A 12,655-nucleotide genomic window follows, 5' to 3' on the forward strand; every position below is an offset into this window, starting at 1 on the left:
AAGTTGGAGCACAACTAGCAGCTGTCTGCTTGTCTGACTACTCTTGTTTCTTGCAACCTCTGACTTATTTGTTAGAGATGTTGCTGCATTCTAAGATCACAGCAATTACTGTACATTGTTATTATTACCAATAGAACAGTGTGCCAGATCTTCAAAGATAAAACCCAAGTTACATATACTGTTAGGCTTCACAGCTCAGGACTGCATTTCAGGTCAAACACCCCCGAACCGTGGAACAGCCTTCATGTAGAAATGAGGGTCTGTGCTTTCCTTACAACTTGAAGGTGAAAATGTACAATAGCAAGATAGTGACAGCCTATTAAATGTTTTCTGTCAGGTTTGCCATAGATAAGATAACAAAGACAAATCTGAATCAGCTTATTGGTTCTTGACTAGCAATTAGAGAGGGGAGACTGCTTTTCCTCTCTGACACCACACTGTACTATTGTTTTTATATCTAGCCATTCCCTCTATTGCCAACAAGCGAAATGTTCTCCTGGGCTGGAAGTCCCTTGTAGTCAATATTTTAGATTAATTTCTTAAAGGGACTATATGTAGTTATTCAATGAAATCATTTATCAATAAATCACTTTTTACTGTCTATTTGTCAACGGGCTGTAACCATGCCTTTTTTCTCTGTTGCTTGGAACAGCCACTCTTTTGCTTTTTATGTGAAGGAATCCAGTAGAGTAGCGCGCATACAGAGATCCAACCGTCTCCCAGCTCAACAAAGACTCCAACACACACTCCACATAAGGATAAAAAACAGCAACAAAGTTTTATGTGCTGAAGCCCATCAGGCCAAACAAAAATCAGATCGATGTCAGATGAAAACACAGTCAACATCAGAACAGAAAGGCTAGAGTCACTGAGAGACCTCCGCTTTGTTTTTAAACTAAACCTTGGGTGGTGATGGAGCAGTGGATAAGACACATTCCTTTAGTCTGAGAGACCTGGCTTCAATTCCCACTGGTCCACCAATTTGTTCCTGAGGAAAACACTTAACCCCTAGTTGCTCCAGACGTGTGCGACCTCATATATGTAGCAATTTTAAGTCGCTCTGGATAAAAACATCAGCTAAATGAATAAATGTAAAAAACCGACACAGAGTTGGCTTTCATCTTATTGGACAGGTAAACTAACATTAAAGCAAAGCATGTGAAATATATTGTGATGTTGTGGTTTAGTTGGCTCAAGTTAGATAACGTTAGCTCGCCAGTTAACGCAGAGCAGTTGCTAACATTTTCTGGTGCAAAATACTACAGATGTATGGCTTTCCACATTACTTCACCAGCTAACACGATCCATATTACTATCCTGTGTACCACCGATGTTATGTCAAAGTGTTGATTTTAGCCTGCAAGAAAGGACTTAACGGTAAAAAGCAAATGTGGAGGTATTTGTTTATACTAGCCTTTGGTGATGCAAGGCAGGGGCAGCCAGCAATCGGATCTGCCACTGTTTCGTAACACTCTATATTAATTGTCGTCTTACGATACTCAGGTAGCTTTTCCAACATCTCAGACACTGTAATCTACATCACTCACATATTATACAATAATGCAACATAACATGACAACAACACAGTGGGAGACCCATTCAGTTACTTAAGTGTGGCAAAAATCTCATTTATAATATTCAGTCCAGCTCACTCAACTGTTTTCGTAATCATCCAGTAAATTTAGCTGTGCTCACATTGCTGAGCCTCTGGTGAAAGATAATCAAATAGTAACCTTTCTTACTGAAAAGGAGAAAGGCGAGCTAACGACAATGTATCACTTCGGCTAAATGCAATAAATGTAATGTTTTCATGTAAATAGCATGGATTAGATCAACCTCAAGCTGATAAAAATATTACTGTAACATTTCAATGTAACATTTCCAACATGTTGTGTGCAGCTGTCTCCCGATGGGTCTGTCTATGTGTATTGGATTATGCTTGCTCATGAGTTTGAGCAAGCGTATGAGCACACACCTGGTCTAAAAGCAACACTGATAGTGGCCTCTGAAAACTACATATTCCCCCTTTAAGTTCTCTAATACGTAAGCTTATGGAACTAATTCTTTAAAAAACGTATGGGCTGAGGTTGATGTATTCCCCCATAATGTAAACAAAACAATATCAAGTGCTTGAGAAAAGGAAAAAAGAACAAAGCTCGAAAGAAGCTTGTGCAGGAAATGCCAAAATTGTAATTTCAGGAATGGCTCGTTTATGTGAAGTTCATGTGTGCCAGCTTTGCATCTATCTAGTTACTCCACCAGACATTTAACCTTCTTTGACTGTGTTCATTGAATGTGTGGGTTGTTGAACAGACTGTTCACTACATGGACATACAAAATAGTAAGTAGAACAAACTGCTGTTTAAGAGGGTCACCTGAAGGTAAATGTACTGTGGGTGTTTAGTATGTCACTAAATTACATGTAAAATATGTCTCTTGGCTTTTTGTTTGACTGGCACTGCTGTGGATTGAAGTCCCACTGGCATTTCCATATCCACTAAAATAATTGCACTGCACTGACAAAGGTTTATCAAGGTTTAAATCTGCACTTGGCGAGTTTGAATCTTGTCAGCTCCAAATAGCAGTGAGAGAAACCAGTTTTTTATGTTTGAAGTTGATTTCCCAAAAACCCTGGATTGTAACCTCGGTAAACTGATCACAGCATACTCCTTTATCAGCTGGTCAGCCTGTGATACTTCATACCAAAGAGACAAGAGTGGAAAAATATTTATTATGAGTGAGTCTGAATGCTTATTTACTGCTGCCCGAGAGACAGTTAGTAGCTCACTTTTAAATTGGGTGTCGTCATTTCCAGTTGGTTAACACTTACATTATGCATCTATGGGATATAAAACAAGGATAATGGCATTTAAGATCCTGTATTTTCATATACAAGTCTTGCCAAGGTCTAGTTTAAAATACACACACCAATTTTCCTAACACAGCCTTAGACACATCTGGCTTATTTTACAACATGATTATAATTACAGATAATATAAATACTGATGATCCATGAGGTCAAACTGAACCAGGGCCATGCCTACATTTAAATGAAATGTATGCACTGGTACCCAGGTGACACATGGTAGATAAATGGATGACTCTAATGAAGACAGACAGCAGACCTTAGTAAATGAGGTTAATAAAGCTACTGACATCCTGGAGCACTAGTAAGGACAACCCTGAAAAGAGCAGAACAAATGTTCACATGCACCCTGTGATTATCTTTCTTTGCCATCACTTTCTGTAATGAATTCTCTATAATAACAGGCGCACAATCATGTACCATACATATAACTGTATTAGCCAAAAATGATTTGAGTAAAACAGAGTGAAACACACTGGAAATATGATTTAACTTTTTTAATATAATCTCTGATAAAAATACTGTTTCTGTTCAAGTTCTTGTACATGCCTTTTACCGTTCTTGTTCAAGTACAGAAAATATGGTTAATTTGACATAACGTGGTTTTCTAACCTAATCCTGATGTGTTTGCTTGCCTTCACCTCTGCTAAACATTTCTAAAAATTAATAGCAAAGAAAATGCAACATAACATAAAATAGTTTATTTCTTCATATGGACTCATCCAAAATATAAACTTAAACCATTCCCATGTTTTAAGAAATAATTTGTCTTTCTGAAGGTTAATGAGGAGATGTGTTCACAATATTCTTGTATTACAAAGCCAACCATTTAACAAGAATATTTGATTTAATATATAGCAACAAAACCTTTTCTATGCTAAGAGATATTATCCTAACTTCCTCTTAAGTTGCTATTTTGCCCAAATTATTATTGACTAACTGTGATAGATTCAGTATTCTCAGTGCAGATGATGGTGATGCACCTGCAGGTACAGAAAGAAATGAGGCAAAATCAATCCTGGGAGTTGTTGGAATTGTAGCATAATTGAGCAAATCACAAATAAAAAACTTCAATATCGCAAAGCAGGGGGACAGGGGGAAGCTAAAATATTGTTTCATAAGTTAGAATTACACAATGTATTGCCAACATCTTCTCATTTAATGAGCAGAATGTTCCTTCAAAAGAAAATGAAGATCCACTTCTCAAAAGCAAATATGTACTATTTCTGTATATTCAAAGATACGCTCACACAGAAGCATAAAAAGATGTAAAAATGAACATGTAGTTCACACATTATCTACCACAAGCCTATAATAGTTTCAAGATAACATCTAGAGAGGCAGAGGAGGACATCTGGAAGACGGATGAACATACTCCACCTGTCACCATCAAAGATCATCACAACAAAGAGAGATAAAAATAGCCCACCTTTCTGAGCCAAAGATAGCCTGATATAGAACTAAAGGGATGTTTTAACCCTTTTCTTGCTCATGAAATGTTTCTACATTCTCTGCCTCAGTAATACTATTCCTCTGGTTTATATGGAAGTTGACCAGAACAGCCACGGTGTTGTACTGAGCATCACCTGGGATTTCATCAGTTCAATGCCTTGCTCCAAAGCAGCTTGGATGTGAGAAAGAACACTTCTTGCTCATGAAGTCCTACCCAGAGTGACAGTTGAAAATGACATTTTACAACTTCATGAATATCAGGCGTTCGCTGACTGCATGCCAACCTCTTAGAGTCAGGCACAGCAGGAATAGTTATGGAGAAGAATGCCAAAGATTTAAATGACTTTCCAAGAAAAGAGTAGCGCCTAAGATTTCTCAAAACAGCAGCAAACTTGTCATTTTTAAATGTTTTATCTGGAATACCAACTGACATGTTCTTGGCATAAACATTTCTAATAGTTCAATTTTGAGTTTGATGTCTAATCTAATTCTGTGGTGAAATAATCTGAAGAGAGAAACAGAGGGAGCATCGGCCAAATCCATCCTGTCTGAAACCGGCACTTTGCTGATGCAGTGAGGAGGGTGTGTGCAGCGGCAGCCGCATAAGTGTGTGGGTGGCGTGTGCAGTACATCTGCATGTGTGTTTCTGTGTGTGTAAGTGGGGTTACAAGAACACCTCCCTCATTCACAAACTGAGCCATGTGGCACTGGGCTGGTCCCTTTAAAAGGCATGTGTCAGAGTTTTCTACTAAGGCTGACTGCTGGAAAAGGTAAGTGCTAATACATTATTCACAAGCAAGGACACACACACACACACACACACACTGCATAACTGAAGGACATGTACACGAGTTAGGCAGGGGTAAGAGTGCTGAGACACAGAGAAGTGCACTAATACACACACGTCGACAAGCAAAGTTGATCAGTATAATGTCAGTAGAACATAAATGAGCAAAAACATGGTCTATGCATCCTCTCGCTACACGCACACACAGACACACATTTATATACACGCAGGCAGCAGAGGGGAGAAATCCTCAGCCTTCTGTTATTCAGTGTGCATAATTTATAGCAGCCCCAGATCTCCTTGCTAATGACAGCACACTGGGGCATCTGCAGCACAGCAGCAACAGCAACAGCTAACTGGCATGTATGTGTGTGTGTGTATGTGTGCTTGTGTGTTTGTAGAGGTATAATGCTCTGTTGAGACAAGGACAGTGAGAAAGACAGAAGGAGGGACAAACAGAAGAAAAAGAGACACACAGGGTGTCTGAAATAGACACAGATAACGCAACAAAGAGGGGAAAGGATGAGACTGACATGTGAGAGGCCTCTTACAACACAAACCCACACACACACACACTCTCTCTCGTCAAGTCACCGATTCGTCCAGTGAATCTGCCTGTATGTGCGCTCATATTAATGTACAGTATGAACGTTAATATGTGCCACCTTTAAAGGCTTAATGTGGAATGCCTCTTAATTTAAAAAAATCACAGAGCAGTGTATACAGTATCCAGTACATACAGCAGTGTGCGATGCACGTGCACTGAAGAGCCTCAGACTCTGTTATGGACCCACAAACACATCATTGGCTAATAGAGACAGTTGTTCACTACAGACCTAAAGGTGTTAGCACCAAAGAGAGCTATAATGAACGCTTAAATTCACTGGGATTGGTGTAACGACTTGTTCAAGGGGGTGGCCTTGGATACGTTTCCTGTTGCAAGGATGGTTTTGACGTGCTGCCCCAGAGCAAAAAAAATCTCCTAATTCTGGGATTTGGAGATCAATGCCACAGTGGTTCTGCCCTCCAGCTGCTGTACACACTGATGTGAGCCTGAGCTGAGATATAGCAGTGCATGTTGGCCCAGAATAATTATACTGCTGCTGCTGATAAGGTGCTGGTGTTAGACACACATGCAAACACAGTCTTCTACGCACACAAGTCACATGCACACTAATCTGCAATTACACTTTGTAGACACATTCAATAGCACTTATACATAATTATACACATTTTGCATGCACACACACACACACACACACACACACACACACACACACACACACACATTTAGATGTGCTTCTTTTCCTTTTCAAAATCATAACCGTCAATTTGGGTGATCATTTGAGAGCTGTGAGTGTTCTGAGATCCATGTCACATAGATGGCTTGGTCCAAATGCTCATTTTAAAGGAATGCTTCCAATACATTAGAGCGAATACGCTTATTCACTTTCTTTCTGAGAGTGAGATGAGAAGATCGATACCACTTTTATGTTTGTGTGTTACAGTAAGTACAGAGCTGAAGTCACAACGCGGTTAGCCTAGCCTGGCATATTTTTTAACTAACCGTCTAACATGGTTAGGCTTACTCCAATTCCATACTTGACACACAGACAGATGATTGATATCTATCATCTAACTAAAAATCTAAAAAGATTTTTTCCCAAAATGATGAATTATTCCTTTAATGCTGTTAAAGTGGCACTAACGCATGGTGATTTATAACCTAGAAAAAGTTGACACTACAGTATTACAACAGAATAGCAGTAAATTCATTTTATGTACAATACAAAATGCCTGAATTTAGTGCTCTGACTCTCAATTAGGGAGAAAAGGGCGCTGGCTATGAAGTTATACAGTATGCATTATGGCGGCATCTAATTGTAATCTCAAAGCTAAAGACCCAACACCCCTTCTCTCCTCCTCTGTGTGGCTGACTGACAGGAGGGCAGGCATAAGCTGAACCACGCACTCCAGCTACAGTCAGCTACACCATGAGGAGGGAGACAGAAAGAGGGGGAGAGAGAGGGTGAGGGCATGAGAGTTGAGGTATGCAGCACTAGATACAGCATCAGTGACAGGAGCATGTTTGGGCATCAGCTAAAGCTATTTTAGGAAGGAACTGTCAATGTATCTCAAAAGGCATGCCAACAGCAATGATCAGAGAAGACCTACATTACGCTTTAGACCGCCTGGGACTTAAGATAGGATTGGCTTTGTGCTTTTAAGAGGGGAGTGTGAGCCGTAGTGGGAACGACAGTGATGGCCAGTTGAGCTCGGTGGAGACATACATGTGGTTTCCGTTGTTCAGGACAAAACAAAGATTCCCTATTAAGTACACTCCTGTAGCGTTGATTTCTATATGAATAAAGTTTGTACTCCATTCTTTCACATCAGGTGTTGCAGCCAGTTCTACAGAGTCCAGTCTGCAGTTTTGCCTCATCAAGCGGCATTTTGTGTTTTGGTCAGAGGTGTGGGGTTGGGGTGGTTTATTAGATTAGCTATGGCAGGCTCAATAACATAAACAGTAAGAGAGAAACCTGACTGCTCTTGCCATTTAATCAACATTGGCTCTGCTTTTGGAAGATGGCTCTGCTATCTTTTATAGTTCCAAAAGATTTACAGTCTCATAATTTCTCTCCCAGCGAGGGGTCTGTGCTTCCAACTTTGCAGAACTGTAGCTTGCAGTGAATGGCAACATTCACTGGTAGAAAGTCAGAAACCTAATAACCAGTTGTTTCAAACAGATTTGGTAATTATTTTAACCAATTTCAAGCTGACACCATGAGGCTTCTACATATTCATGTAGCCCAGAACTAGGTCTCTAAATTTCCATCCAACAGGTGCTGGTAGTCCAGAAATGTAGCAAGCAAGCTAAAAAATGTATCTTTAATTGCTAAGCTTGTGTTCTTTTTATACAGTTTTATATGACTGATTGAAGACACTTTTACAATACGGTAAAGCTGACAAATGTAAACATGCAAGTAAAGCAGTAGTGATGTTTTACCACAGTAAACACCATAAATGGTAATGCTGTATTTTAGGCTACTGTGATGCACTATCCTCTTTATGTTTGGCACTCTGGTGCTGCCGCGGTGAATGCTCGCTTGTATTTAGGGTTTTGATATATATGCCAGAGGGTAGAGTGTGTACTGTCATGACGGAATAAAGTCTGACAGGATTTTTAAGCTCTGTTCCTGGTAAGTAAATGTGCCAGTTCACAACAGCTGCAGTACTCTCGTTCATTAAGGAAATGTAGAGCTACATCTTCTATCTCTCAGAATTCATTTTCCCGGCATTTTACACCAAACACTTTCTTTTGCTGGGTGAGAGGGGACAGGTGTACCTCCACCCACTGGTAACACAATTTGACAATTAAAATAACATGTTGTTGAATTACAGATTACAATTTTAACACAAACCATAAAATTGTCATTAAAATTCTCAGCTAGTCTCAGCTATGAACTTGTGTGCTCATTACAACCCAAGCGCAGCTTTTTACAGTAATTACAATAATAGGCCTACTGCAAAATTAAACATATATTGTAGCTAAAAGCACCACCATAATTTAAGTGTGTTGAAAGAAATTGGTAGGGGTGTGTACAGAAGTGGGCTTTTCCAACAGTTTGGCTGTGATTGGCTGGCTGTGTTTAGACTTTGTTTGGGATTGGCTAGGCTCAGGGTGTGTGTCTGCTGACCTTAGCCCAATCCATCTTTAAGCTGCAGTTACTTCTGTCTCAAATTAAACTCTTCCACAGTATGCTCTTGTGCAGATCTGCAGCCTGATCACTGGCCAGGACTCTTGCTCGGCCGTAGCTCATTCACCGGCTACCCTGACATGGATCAACCCAATGAAAAGTGTCAGTGTAGCCTGTGAGTGAGCAATGAATGAGGGGGAGTCCTGGCTGACACAGCAGTTGCATTTTGCAGAGGACGATCATTTTGTAATACTTCACTGAAGGTTTATGTGTTTGAGATGCACTGAGCATAGGTGTAGACACATGAAACTAAATCTGTACTGCAAAGTGAGACATGATTGAATATTGTTTTCCTGTTGTTAAACTGGGTTCCAACTCATAACAACTCAAAACCCAATTCACCCTGCAGAATTGTCTGAAGATATGGAGTACAAACATTTTTATGTTCAATGATGCGGCTAAGTGCTAACAATTGTTAAAAGAAATTATATATTTTTGGTTAAGGTGTCCCTTTAACCTCATGACATACTTGTGGTGTGAGTGTGTGTGTGTGTGTGTGTGCATGTGTGTGGGGTGAATCAGTCCATGAGTGGGTATCTCCTCTCTTGAGCTTATTCCTGCCTGGAAAATGTGTTTTAGACTGAAGCCTGATTGCAAACAGCACTGTCATAAATAAATGACTTGATAATTTTAGCATGTCAGGGAGGTAAAAATAGAACATCACGTTGTTATCTCAGATGCCGGATGAACCCTTTATTAAGACATCGGAGTGACTTCCTATTAGCGTTTAACGCTTTATAGACACTGGCAGTTTGCATGGAAATTACAATGATTCTGGATTGGAAGAACTTAAAGATGAGTTTCCGCATAATCACATTGTTTCAAAGATTTCGTCCTCACATTCACCTAACAAAGATGATGAACCCCAGAAGGTTTACAGTGGTGCTCCTAAAGCTGGTATTGGAGAAATGTGTGACACTTGAATAGTTAAGATCTTATTCCGCTCTCTTTTGTGCAGCAGGGGAAAATGGTACTTCCTGTCAGTTTACTTCTACACTCAGGTTTACCACATGACAAGCAGATGTTTTAACAGTAGTAAATGGTACAAATTGTAGTTACATCATTCCAAAAGCAGTGTAACATTTTAAATACTGAAAACACAGGTGGAGTGGATCATAGCAATAATTTGCCAAAAAGTCAGCCTTGTCTTTTAGGAAATATCTAAAGGTAAAAGACCTGAAAGCCTTTGCAACTACCAGATTAATATACAATAGACATAAATCACATTTTGTAAGAGGCCAGTTCACATGTTGTTTGAGCTGAGAAGCTGACCCTGATTCTGAAAGACTTTTGGTAAGAACAGGGATCAATTCACGGCTTCTTTCCTCCCTGTTGGAGAGAAACCAAGGCAGGAAATGTGAGGAAAAAAATTGAAAGATTACAACCTCATCTTTGGACTATAGTCTAAGTTTTTTCTTGTGCTGTGTTCAGACTGTTCATTTATAGAAGTCATAACAGGTGACAATAACTTAAATAGAGTTTCTCCTGAAACCAGGAGCACACTTTCAGATGTCCATGGTGGAAACTTACAACAAGTTGAGAGATGACCACCACCCACTGTTACTGCAGTCAACACTGACTGTCAGGCTTTTGGCACGATTTCTGAACTTAGAACAGCAACTTATCTAACATGAAGCCCAGTACAGGCTGCAACTACAAAGTTTGGAAAGGAGGTCGCCTCAAGACAAGGTTGCTGTCCCTGATTCCCATCACATGTTCTGCCTATCTATCTCTCTCTCTCTGACACACACAGGAGCTGCACCTTAAGACTCCACATGCAGGCGACTTCCTGTAATGATGTGATGTTGCTTATCTTGCTGGAAGTTTCAGTACCCACTGATCATCAGCGCGTGTCTAATCACCAGGTGGAACCTGCTGTTTTAACTACGTCCCTCTATCGCTCTCTCTCTCTCTCTCTCTCTCTCACACACACACACACACGCACACACGCGTTCCCAGCCACGCTTCTCATTTCATTATGGGTGACCGGGTTATGGAGGATGGAAGTGTCAATCGACTTGCGCGCATGCACGTGTGTACACACGCTGACACATTGTATAGACTACACACGCGCACGCGCAGCCAGAGAGCGGTGACTGTCTCCTTACATCACCATGGCAGCTTCAGTGGCCCTTATAGTGCGGTGTGAGTGTATGGCAGGTATAACGGGAAAGCCTTAAACTTACCGCAGTCCTCGCACAACACTCTCTCCACATCCTTCTTCAGCTCCGGCTCGCTGGCGTCCACAGGGGCGTACGATGCTTTGAATACCAAGGGCTCGGCGGTCGGGTCCATGAAAAAGATATATCTGTGGTCCTTCTCCACCGTGGTGCACGGGGCCTCGGAACCGAAGTCCCCGACGGTCACGAGCTGCTCCCTCTCGAGGCCGCCGCTGTTGACGGGCCACACGTCCAGCACTTTGACATTCACACTGTAGGGCTCCCGGGAGGAGACGTTCTCCGGGAAGGAGCGCACCTCGCCCTCGATGACCACGGCTGATCGGTACGCCTGATCCTGAAGGGAGTTGAGACTCGGGGCGTAACAGGCGAAGGAGACCCCGATGACCAGCATGGAGAAATGCACTGGATCAAGCCTCATGCCGTCAGCCTGTGCTGTGCTGCAGTGCTGCTGGGCGGCGGAGCAAGCTGGAAGAGAGAGACGGCGGCGAACGGGCTCCGGCAGAGCAGGCAGGGCAGAGCGGCAGACCTTGTGGAAGTGTCCATGCCATCTGTGTCTGCCGCTGCTTTCCCCATACGGCTGCTGGCCTCGGATGGGGGGACACACCAGCCTAGGAACCGGAAACGGCCCGCTTCTGCATGCTTAAAAATGTGATTGCTGCATTCTCCTTCACCAACCACCCTCCCCCTCTTATCGCCCCTATTCCTGAAAGGCAAAACAAGACTCGTAAATTAGCCTCCTCTCGAATCCAGGGCTGAAACCTCTCACGCTCTCTTTCTCTCTCTCTCTCTCTCTCTCTCTCTCTCTCTCTCTCTCTCACCAGCTAATAGGCTAGCATCGCATGGGTGGGCGCATTGCCTCTCTGGAAGGAAAAAAGCAGCTTGCGCGTACAGGGGAATCACAAGAAACGATACGCACCCCACGCACACGCACACGCAAGGTCGGCTCCTTTATCCACTTATTTCGATCGTCAAAAGAGTCCCTTTCCTGCAAATCCGTTTGTGGCTAAGCAACATAAAAAAGAGACACACAAAACCGGGGAGGAACAGACGGACAGGATGAGATAGCAAGGGTTATCCGGTGAGGCGATGCAACAGTAGCGCGCACTCTCCAGCCGCGTCCCCTGCGCCCCTCATCAAACGCGAGCGGCTTACGTGAGCAAACATCACCTGCCCGGTCACTGGCGTCGGCTCGCCACGTCCTGCGCAAACACCCTAACGACCTGGGCACCCACCGGTACAGCGCCACAGACCAAACCAGCATGTGACCATACCGGTCGACTGTGTTAAACCTAAATCACGCACGCAGTGCACAGACACACAGCACAGAGTGCGTCTGGAGCCAAGCTCTGCACGGCGCCCACTGTGGATCTCCAGTGCAAGAGGTGCAAGAGAGGCTATAGGCGACTACTACACACACTGCGGATACTTGTTGTGATGACTAACGCTGCGAAATTCTCTCAATGGATTCCTCAGCATGGCGAGGCAAGCTGGGAGTTTCGAGTCTTGCCCTCAGACATCTATATGCTCACTGCACGCTGCAAGAGAGCACAAAGTGTGTCAGCACACTGACATTTTCCCCACTATTATTTGAGTCACTGCAGTTCACTATTGT

The 12,655-nt window shown here is 42.4% G+C and overlaps 1 protein-coding gene across 1 annotated transcript in view; it reads right to left on the reverse strand.

Annotated features, from left to right (window-relative positions):
* The window catches only part of nrg2b (neuregulin 2b), a 59,894-nt gene extending 47,502 nt beyond the window's left edge, over positions 1 to 12,392 (reverse strand). The window contains exon 1 of the mRNA XM_038699499.1: positions 11,050 to 12,392. Coding sequence (XP_038555427.1) covers positions 11,050 to 11,461 — 412 coding nt within the window. The 5' untranslated portion in view covers positions 11,462 to 12,392. The remainder of the gene's footprint in view (positions 1 to 11,049) is intronic.
* Between the last annotated feature and the right edge of the window lie 263 nt (positions 12,393 to 12,655).

This window comes from Micropterus salmoides, unplaced genomic scaffold, assembly GCF_014851395.1.
Source record: "Micropterus salmoides isolate LMB-PRFRI ecotype aquatic unplaced genomic scaffold, ASM1485139v1 Ms_hic_scaffold_5, whole genome shotgun sequence".
NCBI lineage: Eukaryota > Metazoa > Chordata > Actinopteri > Centrarchiformes > Centrarchidae > Micropterus > Micropterus salmoides.